The sequence below is a fragment of the Chiloscyllium plagiosum genome, chromosome 25 (genome assembly GCF_004010195.1).
Source record: "Chiloscyllium plagiosum isolate BGI_BamShark_2017 chromosome 25, ASM401019v2, whole genome shotgun sequence".
Classification (NCBI taxonomy): domain Eukaryota; kingdom Metazoa; phylum Chordata; class Chondrichthyes; order Orectolobiformes; family Hemiscylliidae; genus Chiloscyllium; species Chiloscyllium plagiosum.
Window position 1 is genome coordinate 23,452,739 of NC_057734.1, and position 14,918 is coordinate 23,467,656.

Sequence of the window (14,918 nt, forward strand, 5' to 3'; positions counted from 1 at the left end):
GTTTCTGTAGTAAGGTGACAAACTACATTTTGTGCTGGAAAAGGTTAAATATACATGCATATTTTGTATACCTAGTATCATTACATAAGTTTTATACAGATTATCTTGATTGTAATTTATTCCATTCAACATCATTACTTCTGTATAATTCGACCAGATTTATGTTCTTTTCTGCCCATTTTCTGACACCACTTATATATTGAGCAATTCCGTAAGTGTTGTTGGCTCTTTTCAGCCAGTGACTACACTTCATGCATTACTGTTTTCGGCTAATTAGATTATAAAATGGGAATCATGCATGAGCTTATTGCTGAAGCAGCTTTCAGCTGAAATTCTGCTTTCCTATAATGTGTGATACTGAAGTCAAGTTTAATACCTTTATTTAGTTAGAATGAGTTAAGGATTGAGCCGACTCTCTTCTGATTTATAAGATATGTTACTGCACTGGGTCGTGGCTGACCAATAAATGCTTCCTATTATTAATTTTAATTGCTTTTACTACCCTTATTTGTGCTACTAATTATCATTAAAGTTTTATTGTGGATCTAACCAAAACATCCAGTTCAGGATAAACCTGACCTGCATCTATGACTGCTGTTTTACCAAATACACTGTAAATTCAGCACAGAATTAACATTTATTTCAAAAATTGATTTTCCTTTTGTGCAACCCTATTAAATGTTATGGGGTTAGTTAGTCTAAAATAGCTTCAAGCTGAACTTTATCAACAGATATTGGCATATTTTCATGACTCTGATTTATTCTTCAGGAAGCAATCCAGTTGGATGGGGAGATCTTTTTTGCCTTGTTGCGTAAGGTTTCACCAGTGGCACATAAACACCTTAACAAGTACAAAATTGACCCCATCCTGTACATGACGGAGTGGTTCATGTGTGCATTTTCAAGAACTTTGCCGTGGGTATCTGTGTTGAGAATTTGGGACATGTTCTTCTGTGAAGGTACATCATCTGTGTTTGTATTATTAGCTATATATTAACACCAGCATCTGCCATCTGATCTATAGCAGATGCCTAAATACAAGCTTGCAAGAAATGACCAGTAATTTGCAAATGGCCTGTTTGCTATGAAGTGCACATCAGAGGGTAACTGAGATTATTGTGCAAGATTAAGGGGGGTGGGAGGAAGTGTATTGAGATTGATAGAAGTTGAAACTTTATTGCTGGAACAGCACAGCAGGTCAGGCAGCATCCAGGGAACAGGAGATTCGACGTTTCGGGCACAGGCCCTTCTTCAGGAATGGAGAAGGGCCTGTGCCCGAAACGTCGAATCTCCTGTTCCCTGGATGCTGCCTGACCTGCTGTGCTGTTCCAGCAATAAAGTTTCAACTTTGATCTCCAGCATCTGCAGACCTCACTTTCTCCTCTGAGATTGATAGAAAACTGGTTGGTAGAGAGGAAGCAAAGAGGAGGAATTAATGGGTCCTTTTCAAATTGGCAGGCAGTAACTAGTGGGGTGCCACAGGGGTAGGTGCTGTGGCCCCAGCTATTCACAATATATATAAAATGATTTGGATGAGGGAACAAGATGTAACATCTCAAAGTTTGCAGATGATACCAAGTTGAGTGGGAGAATGAATTGTGATGAGGATGCGGAGATCCTTCATCTTGATCTGGACAGGCTGGAGGAGAGGGCAAATCAGTGGCAGATAATTTGGATAAATATTATTCACTTTGGAAGCAAAAACAAAAAGTAGATTACTACCCGAATGAATGTAAATTAGGAGTGTGCAGTGGGCTCTGGGTGTCCTTGTGCTGAAGTTGAGCAAGTAGCCACAGCAGGCAGTAAAGAAGGCAAATGGTATGTTGGCTTTCATTGCAAGAGGTTTTGAGTACAGTGCCTTGGTGAGGCCACGGCTAGAATATAGTGTGCAGTTTTGGTCTCCTCTTCTGAGGAAGGATGCTCTTGCTCTCAGAGAGCGCAGCAAAGATTTACCAGGCTATTTCTTGGGATGGCAGGTCTGGGAGAGATTGACTGACTGGATTAGGATTGTTTTTGCTGGAGTTCAGATAAATGAGGGGGCATTTAATAGAGATGTTTAAAATTCTAAGAGGACTAGACAGGGTAAACGCAGGGGGGGATGTTCCCGATAGTGGGTATGTCCAGAACTTGGGTTCACAGTCTGATTCAGGGTAGATAATTTAAGACAGATGAGGATACATTTCTTCAACCAACGAGTAGTGAGCCTGTGGAATTCATTACTACAGGAAGTAGTTGATGCCAAAACATTGAATGTGTTCAAGCAGTGGCTTGATATTGCACTTGGGGTGAATGGGATCAACTGTTATGGGCAGAAAGCAGGATTAAGCTGTTGAGTTGAATGGCAGAGCAGGCTTGAAGGCCTGAATGACCACCTCTGCTCCTATCTTCTATGTTAACTGACATAACATGAGAATGTTATGCTTAGGCATGTAGCTTTTGCTATGCATCTTTACCAGTGATATTTGTGTTTTTATCTAAAATTAGGAACTGCTCTCTCTAGTCATCAATACTGTCCCACATTCTTTCGTCACTCAATAACATGTCTTGTGAAGTGCATCTCGTGTCCTAAATGACAGTGCTATTCTTTCTATGTTCCATGTTGCGTACACAGGTGCCCATGTGTTGTCTTGCTTTTTGAGGTTACTAGCACAAGTGAAATGAGTTTATGCAACGTCATTTCAATTTAGAGACTGTAGGCCCCATGGGAGGAGTTGCTCCTAACTGGCACTAAATCCACGGTTTCACTGGATATCTGATGTGGGAAATAGTAAATGTAATTACTGCAGTTGTAGTGTACCTCTGAGACTGACCCAAGATGTATCCTTGGGACTGCTTTCTCCTGTAATTAACCATGGTATAACTGGCTAAGAATGCTAATGATGAACAGTGCACAAAACTTGAAGCTTGATCTCCAGCATCTGCAGACCTCACTTTCTCCACAAAACTTGAAGCGTATTCTTTCCATTTGTCACATTCATTGCTTTGAACAATATGATTATCAAATATGCTAATTTTAATAACAGTTATAACTAACTTTTTAAAATATTCATTCATGAGATTATGGATATCATCTGAGGTCAACATTTATTACTTGTCAGTATTTACCTTTTTAATGGCATAAGTCACAATGTTTGTTTGTTCAAGAATGTTTCCCAAACATTGCAATCGCAAATTAATTCAGAATGAGCTATATAAACTCCTGGATAAAATAAAATCTATCGCCATTTTGTCATAGTTCATACCATCTGGTAGATAGTTTTTCAAAAATAAAACTGTAAAAGATCAAAATGAGATCATTTTGTCATGTTATTTTGTTACATTAAACATGTATATGTTCTTTTGGAAATTTTGACTATAAATTGAATTTTGCCTTGCCAGCATTCACTAGTCACTTTCCTTTGCTATTTATTCTAAGAATATAATTCTTTAGTCTCTTATGCACATGCTTGAATCGTTTGTCAGCTGGATAAATATTTGTAAAGATAGTTTCCTTCTATTTGAGGACTGCAAAACTATTTTTCATTTTTAAAAAATTGCAGCAGTAGTTTTTATGCTTTGTGTTCTGAGGAGCAAACATTGGTGGAAAGCAAAAAATGAAATTGCCTTTTGTTAAAAATGAAATGTAGCCTGCTGTTCTAAAGTAGCAATTTATTCCTTGCTTTGTTTGATTCAGTAGCTCCCCAGAACAGGAGCAGATTGTTTGCTCAAATTTTGCTTAATTTTAATGTTGTTTCTGATGCTTGTTAATGTCGCTAGTTGCTATTTGATTTTCCATTTTTGTTTACCCAGGTGTAAAGATAATATTCCGTGTTGGTCTCATTCTGTTGAAGTATACACTTGGCTCATCAGAAAAATTGAAAAAATGTCAGGGTCAGTATGAGACCATGGAAAAACTTCGGAGCATTGATCCCAGATATATGCAAGATGGCTTTCTCGTACGAGAGGTATGAATCCAGTCAAAATTATTGTCTTTCTATCTGATTGTAAGATGATAGAATATCATTCTGATGATCCATGCTAGACAGTCTCTCTCAATTTTTGCTCCCATCAGATGTGAGAAAGGAAAGATTGACGTAGCTGCTATAGACTAATTTTAGACCGTTATCTGACCCTGGAATGGGGAAAGACATTGATCAAACTTGACCAGTTGCATTACAAGAGGTTGTATTTATCTAACATGTTAAATGTATTGAGGCATCCCAAGGGCAAATCACAATGAATGATCAAGAATGAACAAAATTAACATGTAGGTGTTGGGAGAGACAACAGTAAATAAGCTTGATCAAAGAATTAAGGAGCAATCTGAAAAGGAGAAAGAGAGTAATGCAAAATGGGAGGCTCAAAAGACCATTGGAATAGATCTTTTCTGGAGCCAACAAAAGCATGAGTGAAGGCTTCAGCTGATAACATAGAGCAAGAAGCAGGTAATTCTATGAAGAGGACATAGCAATCATAGAGTCATACAGCACAGAAACCGATCCTTTGGTCCAACTCGTCCATGCCAACCAGATATCCCAATCTAATCTAGTCCTATTTGCCAGCACTTGGCCCATATCCTTCTAAGCCCTTCCTATTAAAAGGTAGATGAATTGTTGCAATTTTACCAGCCTCCCCCATTTCCTCTGGCAGCTCATTCCATACATGTACCACCCTCTGCATGGACAAAGTTGTCCCCGTGGTCCCTTTTATATCTTTTCCCCCTCACTCTAAATCTATGCCCTCTAGTTGTAGTGACCAGTAGGGATACCACAGGGATTGATTCTGGTCTTTGTGATTTTTATAAAAGACTTGGTTGAGGAAGTGGAAGGGTGGGTTAGTAAGTTTGCCGATGATACAAAGGTTGGTGGAGTTGTGGATACTGTGAAGGGCTGTTGTAGGTTGTAGCGAGACATTGACAGGATGCAGAACTAGGCTGATAAGTAGCAGATGGAGTTCAACCTGGAAAAGTGTGAAGTTGTTTGCTTTGGAAGGTCGAATTTTAATGCAGAACACAGGGTTAAAGGCAGGATTATTGGCAGTGTGGAGGAATAGAGGGATCTTGGCAGTCCATGTCCATAGGTCCCTCAAAGTTGCCACCCAGGTCAATCGGGTTGTAAAGGAAAGCATATGGTGTGTTGGCTTTCATTCGCAGGGGGTTTGAGTTTAAGGGCCGTGAGGTTATGCTACAGCTGTATAGAGTCTTGGTTAGACTACGCTTGGAATATTGTGTTTGCTCTGGTCTCCTTATTTATAGGAAAGATGTGGAAGCATTAGAGAGGGTGCAGAGGAGATTTACCAGGATGCCACCTGGACTGGAGGGCATGTCTTATGAAGAAAGGTTGAGGGAGCTAGGGCTTTTCTCATTGGAGTGAAGAAGGATGAGAGGTGTACAAGATGATGAGAGGTAAAGATAGAGTGGATAGCCAGAGACTTTTTTTCCATGTTAGAATTGTCTGTCACAAGGGGGCATAAATTTAAGGTAATTTAGGGGAGATATCAGAGGTAGGTTCTTTACACAGTGATAGCTGCATGGAATGCATTGCCAGCAGTGGTGGTAGAGTCAGAGATATTAGGGACAATTAAGTGACCCTTGGATAGGCACATGGAAATTAGTACAATGAAGGGTATGTAGGGTAAATCAATTTTGGAGTAGGATAAAGGGTGCACAACATTGAGGGCTGAAGAGCCTGTACTGTGCTATACATCTATGTTCTAAGATGTTCATAATGCGTGGTGGAATTGGTGGTTAGAAAAAGGTTTGTGGTGAAGACCCAAGACAATAGTTTCACACTTCCGTCTATTTGTTTGGGGGAAAAATAATGCAAACAGCTTAACAAGTGAGGCAATAGAGCGGCTAAGAGATAATGTTGTCAATATACATGTGGAAGTTGATGTCTATGCAGCAATACGTGAGAATGGGGGTTGGAAAGAAATCTATTATTTCATCAGAGACCATTTCAGCTCATTGAATTCATGACCCTGTAAATCAACTGAGTCAGTCCCATTCATAATTGCCCTTGAATATCTTGTTCAGCCATTTCAGAGGGCACAAGTGTCAGCTGTAGATTCTGGATTCCAACACAGGCCAGGTGAGGAAAGGATAGCAGATTTCCTTCTCTCAAGAAGGAGTTTCTAATGATAGTTGATGGTCACCATTACTAAGATTTAAAATATGGACATAGTTTTATAATGTATTAATTGGATTTAAATTCTCCCAGCTGCTGTGGTGGAATTTGAACTCTTCTCTCAAGAGCATTAGTCTGCGTCTCTGGATTACTACACGAATGACATTACTACTATCACACCATCTTGATGATTTGCAAAAACAAATGCCTGACTGATTGCAAAAATTAAAGTAAATCCAAATATCTGAATATGTTTTCATAGAGCCATCATAGATTCCCTACAGTGTGGAAACAGGTCCTTTGGCCCAAAAAGTCCACCTCGACGCTCAAGAGTATCTCACCCAAACTTGTTCCCCATTACCCTACGTTTATTCCTGACTAATGCACTTAACCTGCACATCTCTGTGGGCAATTTAGCATAGCCAATTCACCTAACCTGCGCAAATTTGGATTGTGGGAGGAAACCGGGGCACCCAGACGAAACCCATGCAGACACTGGGAGAATGTGCAAACTTCACACAGAGAGACGCCCGAGGCTGGAATTGAACACGGGTCCCTGGTGCTGTGAGGTAACAGTGCTAACCACTGAGCCACTGCTCCTAGTGTTTTACTGAAGTACACACTTTAATTCTGCTTAGTAGTTGGAGAAGGTAAAGATTACTTGATAGCAGTGAATCCGGGTGGCCTACATTCCCTGAGGAATGTTTTTGAGTTCCACTTTGCCTAAACATTACTTAAGAATAACATGGTTTGCATTTGTAGAGTTTTTCATTCCCACAATCACTTAATCCATTTTTTAAGACCATTGTTATTCTGCAGTTCATGTCTTTAGAACACTGGCTTGGTTGAATTGTCTGATGCTGTTTATTCAATGTTAAAGGTGCTGTAAAATAAAGTATTTCAAGCTGTTGTACCAAAATATTTGGAAGTTAACAGCCAAAGACTTCTGCAATGGATGAGGTTACAACATTCTTCAGTTTATTTCAGTCGTTCAGAAATTATTCTTATGTAATCAGCAAAGGAAATGGTTTTAACCCTCCTTTATAGCTTGTAGAAAGCACTTGTGATGTCATTATCTTTCAAAGAGCTGTTAATGGATGCTGCTGTAGACAGTTTCTGTTAAATTTGACTTTTTTCTGTTAAAAGCAAACTTGAATGCAGAGTAAAATATGAAAGAATTTACCCATTATCCCTTTACTCACTGACCTACGTTGGCACTCACTCAATTTATACCTTCTGACAAATTTGCCCTGCAACCCAACCATCTAAATGTCTGAAATCTCCTTTAACCCATTTACCTTTGAGATAACTGCATCACTGCAGTTCTAGAAAATGTTTGCTCCATTATTAGTGTCCATGCCTTCACCGTTTAGGTAGCAAGCAATTGATTGCCCTCACTCAACCTCTAAGTTTAAGATTTTTCCTTAAAAAAAGAACCCACCTCATTTTACCTGCCTTAATGTCTCCTTTTTATTTCGTTTGATAAGTCTGAGTTGCTATGGAATCCCTAACTGCATGAAATGCGCCATGCAAAGTTGTTGTTTGTTGGAGGTGTCTATTTTGGTTCTTAAAATGGTACAACTGATGCTCATGCTTAAAATCTGAGAAATTCAGTCCTCAAAAGGTCAACTCTTGCCTCGTCCTACTACTTGGGGCTTGTATGTTAACTGTGCACATTAGCATAGAAAGACATTGTTGCCATGGTAGTTGAAACATATCCAAAAATAATCATGGCCCCATAGGTTTAATATGAAATGCCTCCTATCAGTTATAGCTGAACAAGCTAGCTGATGCATCACTGCTTTGTAACACATGCCCATGTCAGTGTGAAGTGCTCACCAGTATTTTTGACAATTAAACTGAAACTCATTTGTAGAAGTCTTGGAAGAACACCTTTTTTAGATTAGATTAGATTAGATTACAGTGTGGAAACAGGCCCTTCGGCCCAACAAGTCCACACCGACCCGCCGAAGCGAAACCCACCCATACCCCTACATTTACCCCTTACCTAACACTACGGGCAATTTAGTATGGCCAATTCACCTGACCCTGCACATCTTTGGACTGTGGGAGGAAACCGGAGCACCCGGAGGAAACCCACGCAGACACTGGGAGAACGTGCAAACTCCACACAGTCAGTCGCCTGAGGCAGGAATTGAACCCGGGTCTCTGGCACTGTGAGGCAGCAGTGCTTGCCACTGTGCCGCCCACCAAATATTTTTATCAAATATTTTCCTTAATTTTGGATTGAATTCTAAGTTGTTATATAGAGGGCATTTGTCAGTTTTACTGAGGAATGCGTGCTAAACATGTAAAACAAGTAGATGTACAGCATTCCAAAACACACTCTGATTATGAAATCTATAGTTGTGGACACACCTAGTCCAGGTATGGTTGAAACTAGGGTTGGGGAGTAGATTTGGTTATTAAGTACAAATGAGGAAGCAAATGTAATCAAACAATGAATATGGAAATGTTAAGGCAAATCCTCAAATTAAAATAAGGGGTAGATTAAGACAGTACAAATTTGCAAGATCAATTTGAAAAAAAATACAAAGCCTCATGAACAAAAGGATTATAATGTAAGGAAATGAGGTGAAACTTAATTGCCAGTGAAGTGGTTTCGTTTGATGTAATATCTTCATTCTTCTTTCCATCACTTAGCTGTTAGCATGCTACTCAATATACATTGTTGAAATACACACAAAGATCATTAAGGCCCCATCGGTCGAGTACAATGAAATTAAAGAAACAAGTATGTGTGAATAGGTAGGCAGTGACAGACATAAGGAAAAGCCACTGATGCTCTAACTACAAATGATAGAAAACTGGGCTTAAATCTGAAACTGCAGAAAGTGGGAGAATGGGTCAGGAAGGAAGTATACAGCTACAACCATTTTCCTTTAATCTTGGTAGCAGTTTAACTTTTGATCTAGACATTCAAAAGTCATTCAAAAGACATTGTTTAGATACATCTTATGAATGTATATTGTTGATGAATGTGTTGTCTTGTTTACTGTTGCTAATGAGTGAAGTATGAATGTAAAACATATTTCCATTGAAATTATTCACTATCCATACTGTAAGTAACATGCATCCTACCACAGTTTTCCCATAATGAGTTCTGTGGAATGCTTTCCCTGACTTGACCATGATGTTGACAGCATTGTGGACCCAGATCTTGTGGTCCCAAAAGCAGTGAGCACTGAGCTTTGTCACTTCTGAGAGTTGCAGGACACAGCAGTTTTCATGGATCTGACTTGTTTTTGAATTTGGAATGTGTAGTGCATGTTTGATTTCAAAGGGCCACTTTACCAGTGGTCCTGCTGGGACCTGAAGGTGTCTAAAATTGGGCATTTTGCCCCAGATTTACCCTGATTTTGTACACTGATTTATTTCGGGATTGTCTTGCCAAGTGTAAAGGTAATGGGTTGCTTGGATTTAGCCCTTGGTGCCAGGACTGATGCACAGAAAAGAGATATTGAAATTTGAATTACAAGTGGATAAAAGACCAGATTAAAACTACTTACCACCTGTCATTGATCTTAAAATAGACCTTGTGATATCAAAAGGGGTGTGGCTTCACTGGAATTGCAACTTACTGTTAGGCCTTCTTACTTGATTTGTTGATGGATCCTTGCTGCAGCAGGGAGAACTAATTCCTGTTGCATTCACAAAGAAAATGGGAGTATTTTTAAATAGAGAACAATGTGAGCGGCACTTGGCCACTGTCTAGAAAATCTGGCAAATCTTAATGCACAAAATGCTGGTGACATACCATTCTGAAATCATTTAGTCACTTTAATGCAAAAAAACCCTAATTTCTGTGGATTTTATCTTGTTCAGACTTTTATGATTTTAAACAATATCCTGGCGTTAGGTTGGGAGTAACTTGCTTCTAGCCTAATGCATCCAGGCAAAGCTAGATTAATCCATGATGCCTCAAAACAACACAAGACATTTGTTCAGTATTTGTTAATGATCTGATTAGAATTGAGCCTTACAGAAGCCTTTTACTGAATAAAGCTTCCTCAAGCCAGTTTGAACAGGTGGGGAACTTATCCTTCTGTTATGGATCTATTCTTTCTGACGGCAGCAAAGTGCATCCTTTGGGTGCAATGTAAGACCTGACAGTTTGAGCCCAGCTTTCTACTCATCTCAGTCTTCAGAAACTGGGCTAGGGGATGAAGGGAACCATCTCGATCCACAGTGCTAACGAGGTTATGTTCAGTCATGATGGATTGTAACATTTTGTTTTCTTTTCCTAAGAAACTCTCATTACTCAGGCACAGTCACCAATCATCCCTCACCTTTATTATATATAATTGTAACTACATGTGATTCAAACTGCAATTAACTACACTCTGCACAGATCCTATACAAGGACATGACCAGTCGGAGGGAAGTTCACTCTGGATGTAGACATAACTTGTGCAAAGGAAAGTGATTTGGTTATTGGAAGGTAAAAACAATGACTGCAGATGCTGGAAACCAGATTCTGGATTAGAGGTACTGGAAAAGCACAGCAATTCAAGCAGCATCCGAAGAGCAGTAAAATCGACGTTTCGGGCAAAAGCCCTTCAGGTATTCCTGATGAAGGGCTTTTGCCCGAAACATCGATTTTACTGCTCCTCGGATGCTGCCTGAATTGCTGTGCTTTTCCAGTACCTCTAATCCAGAATCCATTGCTTATTGGATGTCAGTCATGTCAGCCCAGGTGTTCCTCAGGGCAGCATCCAACATGAATCACCTTTTTAACTGCAGTAATGACTTTTTCTCTCTGCAACTCCCAACTCTCCCACCACCTGCCCCAACATCTGCTCCACCACACGGGGGGGGGGGGGGAGAATCAGAAGTGGGAATATTTGCTGATAATTGCTAACATTTAGTTTCATTCACAACTCCTTGGATAGCAAAGCAATCTGCCACATGAAACAACAAGGTCTAGACAACATTCAGACTTAATTGAGTGGTAGAGCTTAAAGGGAAAAAAAAGCTAGTGAGTTTTGAGAAGATTTGTAGCTGAGGTTGAGGTTCTGGATGTAGGTTTGCTTGCTGAGCAGAAGGGTTCGTTTTCAGATGTTTAGCCTCCGCATGAAGCACTAGTGGTGTAGCCCGCTTTCTATTCCCAGCTTAAGGCTGGGAACTTCACAACTTAAACTATAGATTTCAGTTAAATGCTAACCACACAATAGAAGCAAGATTAACTTTGTACAAAATATTTTGACTTTCACCATTCAGTCTGGTGATAATTTTCGGGATAAATATTAGCCAGATGATGCCAGCTGTTCTTTGAGTTAGTACAATGGCTTTTTACTGTCCACCCGAGTGCAGTTGAGGGCTTTGTTTAATGTTTTACCCAAAAGACGTGGGGACACGGGAACATTCCTAGTAATCTGGTCAATATAAAAAGAATATATGGAAATGAATAAAATGCCTTTTTATATACTTTTTTAAAACAGATAATTGAACTTCCTATCACTGAAAGGGAGGTTGAAAAAGAACATTTAATTCAGCTGAAGAAGTGGAAGGATACGCATGGTGACCTCAAATACCAGCCTCCTCCTAGATTGCACGGCGCTAAAGCAATCAATGAGGCTGAGCCTCATTCTCAAAAAGCCTTGGTGCAGATGCCATCCATCGTGGTACACTCCCCGCCAGTGTCTCCTGATTCAGGTAGCAATTCCAAGAAGAAAAAGGATAAGAAAATGTCAAAAGAACAAAAGAGAGAAAAGAAGAAACAGGAGAAAAAGACAGGAAAAGTAGAAACAGTGGCAAATGGATCTACCGCTGATGAGACCAATAGAATTTTAAAAGATGAACAAAATGTTACCCAACCAGTAGAGTTTGCAAAGGAGCTAAATCAATCGATGCTGAAAAAGGACACTCAACTACAGCAGTCTGAACAAAGTCTCAGCTCGGAAGAAACAGAACAGGACACATACTTATGAGATGAATCATTCCAGCACCCGGTGGGTGTGGTGCAGGGAGGGGTGGGGGGGGCAACGTTTCATTTCACATTCGAATCATCATTCCGTAAGAGAACTGACATTGCATGGCAAGATGGGGCCATTGATAGTATATGTACGTACTTAATGCAGTTGACAAGATATGGTGATTCTTTCATGACTTAACACAGTGACTTGAAACATGAGAAATTGGTACAAGTTTAGAAGTTTTGAGTTATTTTCACTGTTGATTTGTGTGGTTAAGCAATTCAAAGAATAGCCAAAACCAGGGACATAATTTAATCAGCTAGTGAAACTAGTTAGGAAGAATCTGCTTCATATGTTCACCTTTACTGAGTTCAACACAAAACTCTAATTGAATGAACTGTTAGCTGTCATCAGCAGAGTAAATTTTTTTGAGGAAAATGTAAATATTTTTGCAATATTTTTCAGTAAACAATGTCTTGTATGGAGTTGCTAGTATTGTAAAGATATTTCTTCTTGGTTTTCATTCCAAGTTAAGATTAATGATATTTATAGGGCATTTTGTTTTTATTATTCTTTGGTCAGATGTTTCTCTGTTCCCATTTCTATTTTGAAGTAACAGTGAATTGCAGTAGAAAGGAAGAGACCATTATTAAGCTATTGCTGAGAATTTGACATGTGTTCATTAGAATTATTTGAATTAATTTAATGTCTATACGTGGTGGGGAATTGAGTCAGGGTTTTGGCTTAGGATAGAGGATGTGCTGCCATATGTTTGTATGATTTAAAACACTCTACTTGTATATTCATTTAATATTCATAACATTTCTTCTATGTACAGAAATTACAGTTGAAGAAATGGAGATTAAATATGCCCATTTAGTAAATGTTTTGCAGGCAATGTTAATGCCGTGCACACACACAGTAGTAAGCAGGGTAGTTAACCATGACACCATAGAAAAACAATGTATCGTCCAAATGAATTAGCACTTTTCCTTAATCTTGAGGGATGTAAATTTAAGCTGTTTTACAAGAGGTTTTGTAAATTCTCTTGATAAACTGACTAAGAACCAGAATTAAGTGCTGTTCTTGTATAATCCAGCTATTTTTCTACAAAATTATCAATGCACAATGGATTTGCAGCAGTTGCGAAGGTATTTAAGTGCTATATAAACTCATAGATTAAACTCAATTTTCTGTCCTTGCATATAATGAAGAATATAAGATTATAACATAATATAAAGTCTAATTTTGGTGTTTGCTCCACATTCCTTGAGACTAATAAAACAGCCAAATATAGATGTGCAAACAAAGTTAAACTGTCTGGTCTAACATACTTTTTTGTATTTGAAGAATCAGAAACTATTTGTCAATTTGTTTTATGTGCAATCTACGATGAAAATACTTGGAGCGTATTGAATAATGGCAAATTCCATGTGGCTATATAGTGTATGTACTTTTAAACTTAACATAATTAGATTATTTATCTACAAATTGCTACATTTAATAAGTTCATCTAAGCTACACGTATTATCTTGCTCTTGCCATGGATCCATAACAAAATCAATAAAATATTCTGGAAAGCCTGTTTTGCTTTATTAGTTCTGTTTTGTTTGTTTTTCTCTAGGTTACTGACATCCAATAGTTTAGTGAACTAGGGTGGTTAGTTGGTAGTGAGTCTAGTCTTTTTTGGGTTAAAAAGAAAACACCTTTTAGTTGCCCAACGCCAAACATGTAGATAGTTTGAAATGACTTCCTGTCGTGTAAAATAAAAGTCCAACAGTGTCATTACCATAGAAATCACCTCCAGAAGATTCCTTATTACCTACTTTCACACAAATCTTATCTGTATCCTTACAGAAAAAAAACCCACTACATTTTGCGGCATATGCATATATGTGAAACACCCAGCTTTGCCCAATTCTGATTGCCATCTCATCTGTCTTAAATCTGAATTTGTACTTCCACTGTGTCATCAATGAAAGAACAAATGCCATTCTTTTTTACTCCTACCAGAAACGTTGCCATTTAGCTCTCAGCCCATCCACCTTCCTGGTTGCTTCGTGAACCCTGTTACCTGTTTTTCTTTTTAAACTTGAGCTATGTTTTAAACACATCTATCCTGACAATAACCAAAGCTTGCCTATTTTAATTCTATAACCACAATGATCTCTTTCTCAGTACTATATTAGTAATCAAAACATTCCTCCATAGAACATCGAAGCAGTAGGTCATTCAGCCCATTGATTCAACTCTGCCATGCAATGAGATTATGGTTGATCTGAAAATCTTCAACCCCACTTTCCTGCTTTATCTCTCTGATTCCCTTTCTCGCTTAAAAATCTCTCAGCCTGAAATATACTGAATGACCAAGCTTTGACTGCTCTCTGTGGTAGAGAATTCACAGATTATTCTCTTCTGATAGAAAATATTTCTCCTCATCTTTGTCTTAAATGAGTGATCACTTAATCTGAGATTATATCTTCTCGTCCTGGACTCTCCCCATTGTGGAAACAGCTCTTTGCATCAACCTTATCATGTCCCCAGCATTTCAATAAGGTAGTCTTGTTCTTCTTTACTAAGTATAAACACAACCTACTTAACCTCTCCTCCATAAGAAAATCCCTCCATACTTGGAGTCAACCTAATTGTTTTATTAATTGATTCCAGTGCCAATATTCTGTGTAGTCCTACAATGCTTTGTATATTTTTAGCAAGACCTTCCTATTTTTATGCTCCATTCCCTTTTGAAATAAAGACTTTTGCTATTACCCATTAAACTTGGATGCCAGCTTTTTCTGTAGTTCTTGCATAGTACCTCAAATCCTTTCTGTATTTTCCCCCCATCAAATCGTCTGTATTTGAATGAGAATCACCATTA

General features: G+C 38.7%; 1 protein-coding gene across 1 annotated transcript in view; it reads left to right on the top strand.

Moving 5' to 3' along the window:
* Nucleotides 1-13,623, top strand: part of tbc1d10ab (TBC1 domain family, member 10Ab) — a 66,285-nt gene extending 52,662 nt beyond the window's left edge. The window contains exons 7-9 of the mRNA XM_043715666.1: nt 770-959; nt 3,790-3,944; nt 11,567-13,623. Coding sequence (XP_043571601.1) covers nt 770-959; nt 3,790-3,944; nt 11,567-12,055 — 834 coding nt within the window. The 3' untranslated portion in view covers nt 12,056-13,623. The remainder of the gene's footprint in view (nt 1-769; nt 960-3,789; nt 3,945-11,566) is intronic.
* The last annotated feature ends 1,295 nt before the right edge of the window (nt 13,624-14,918 follow it).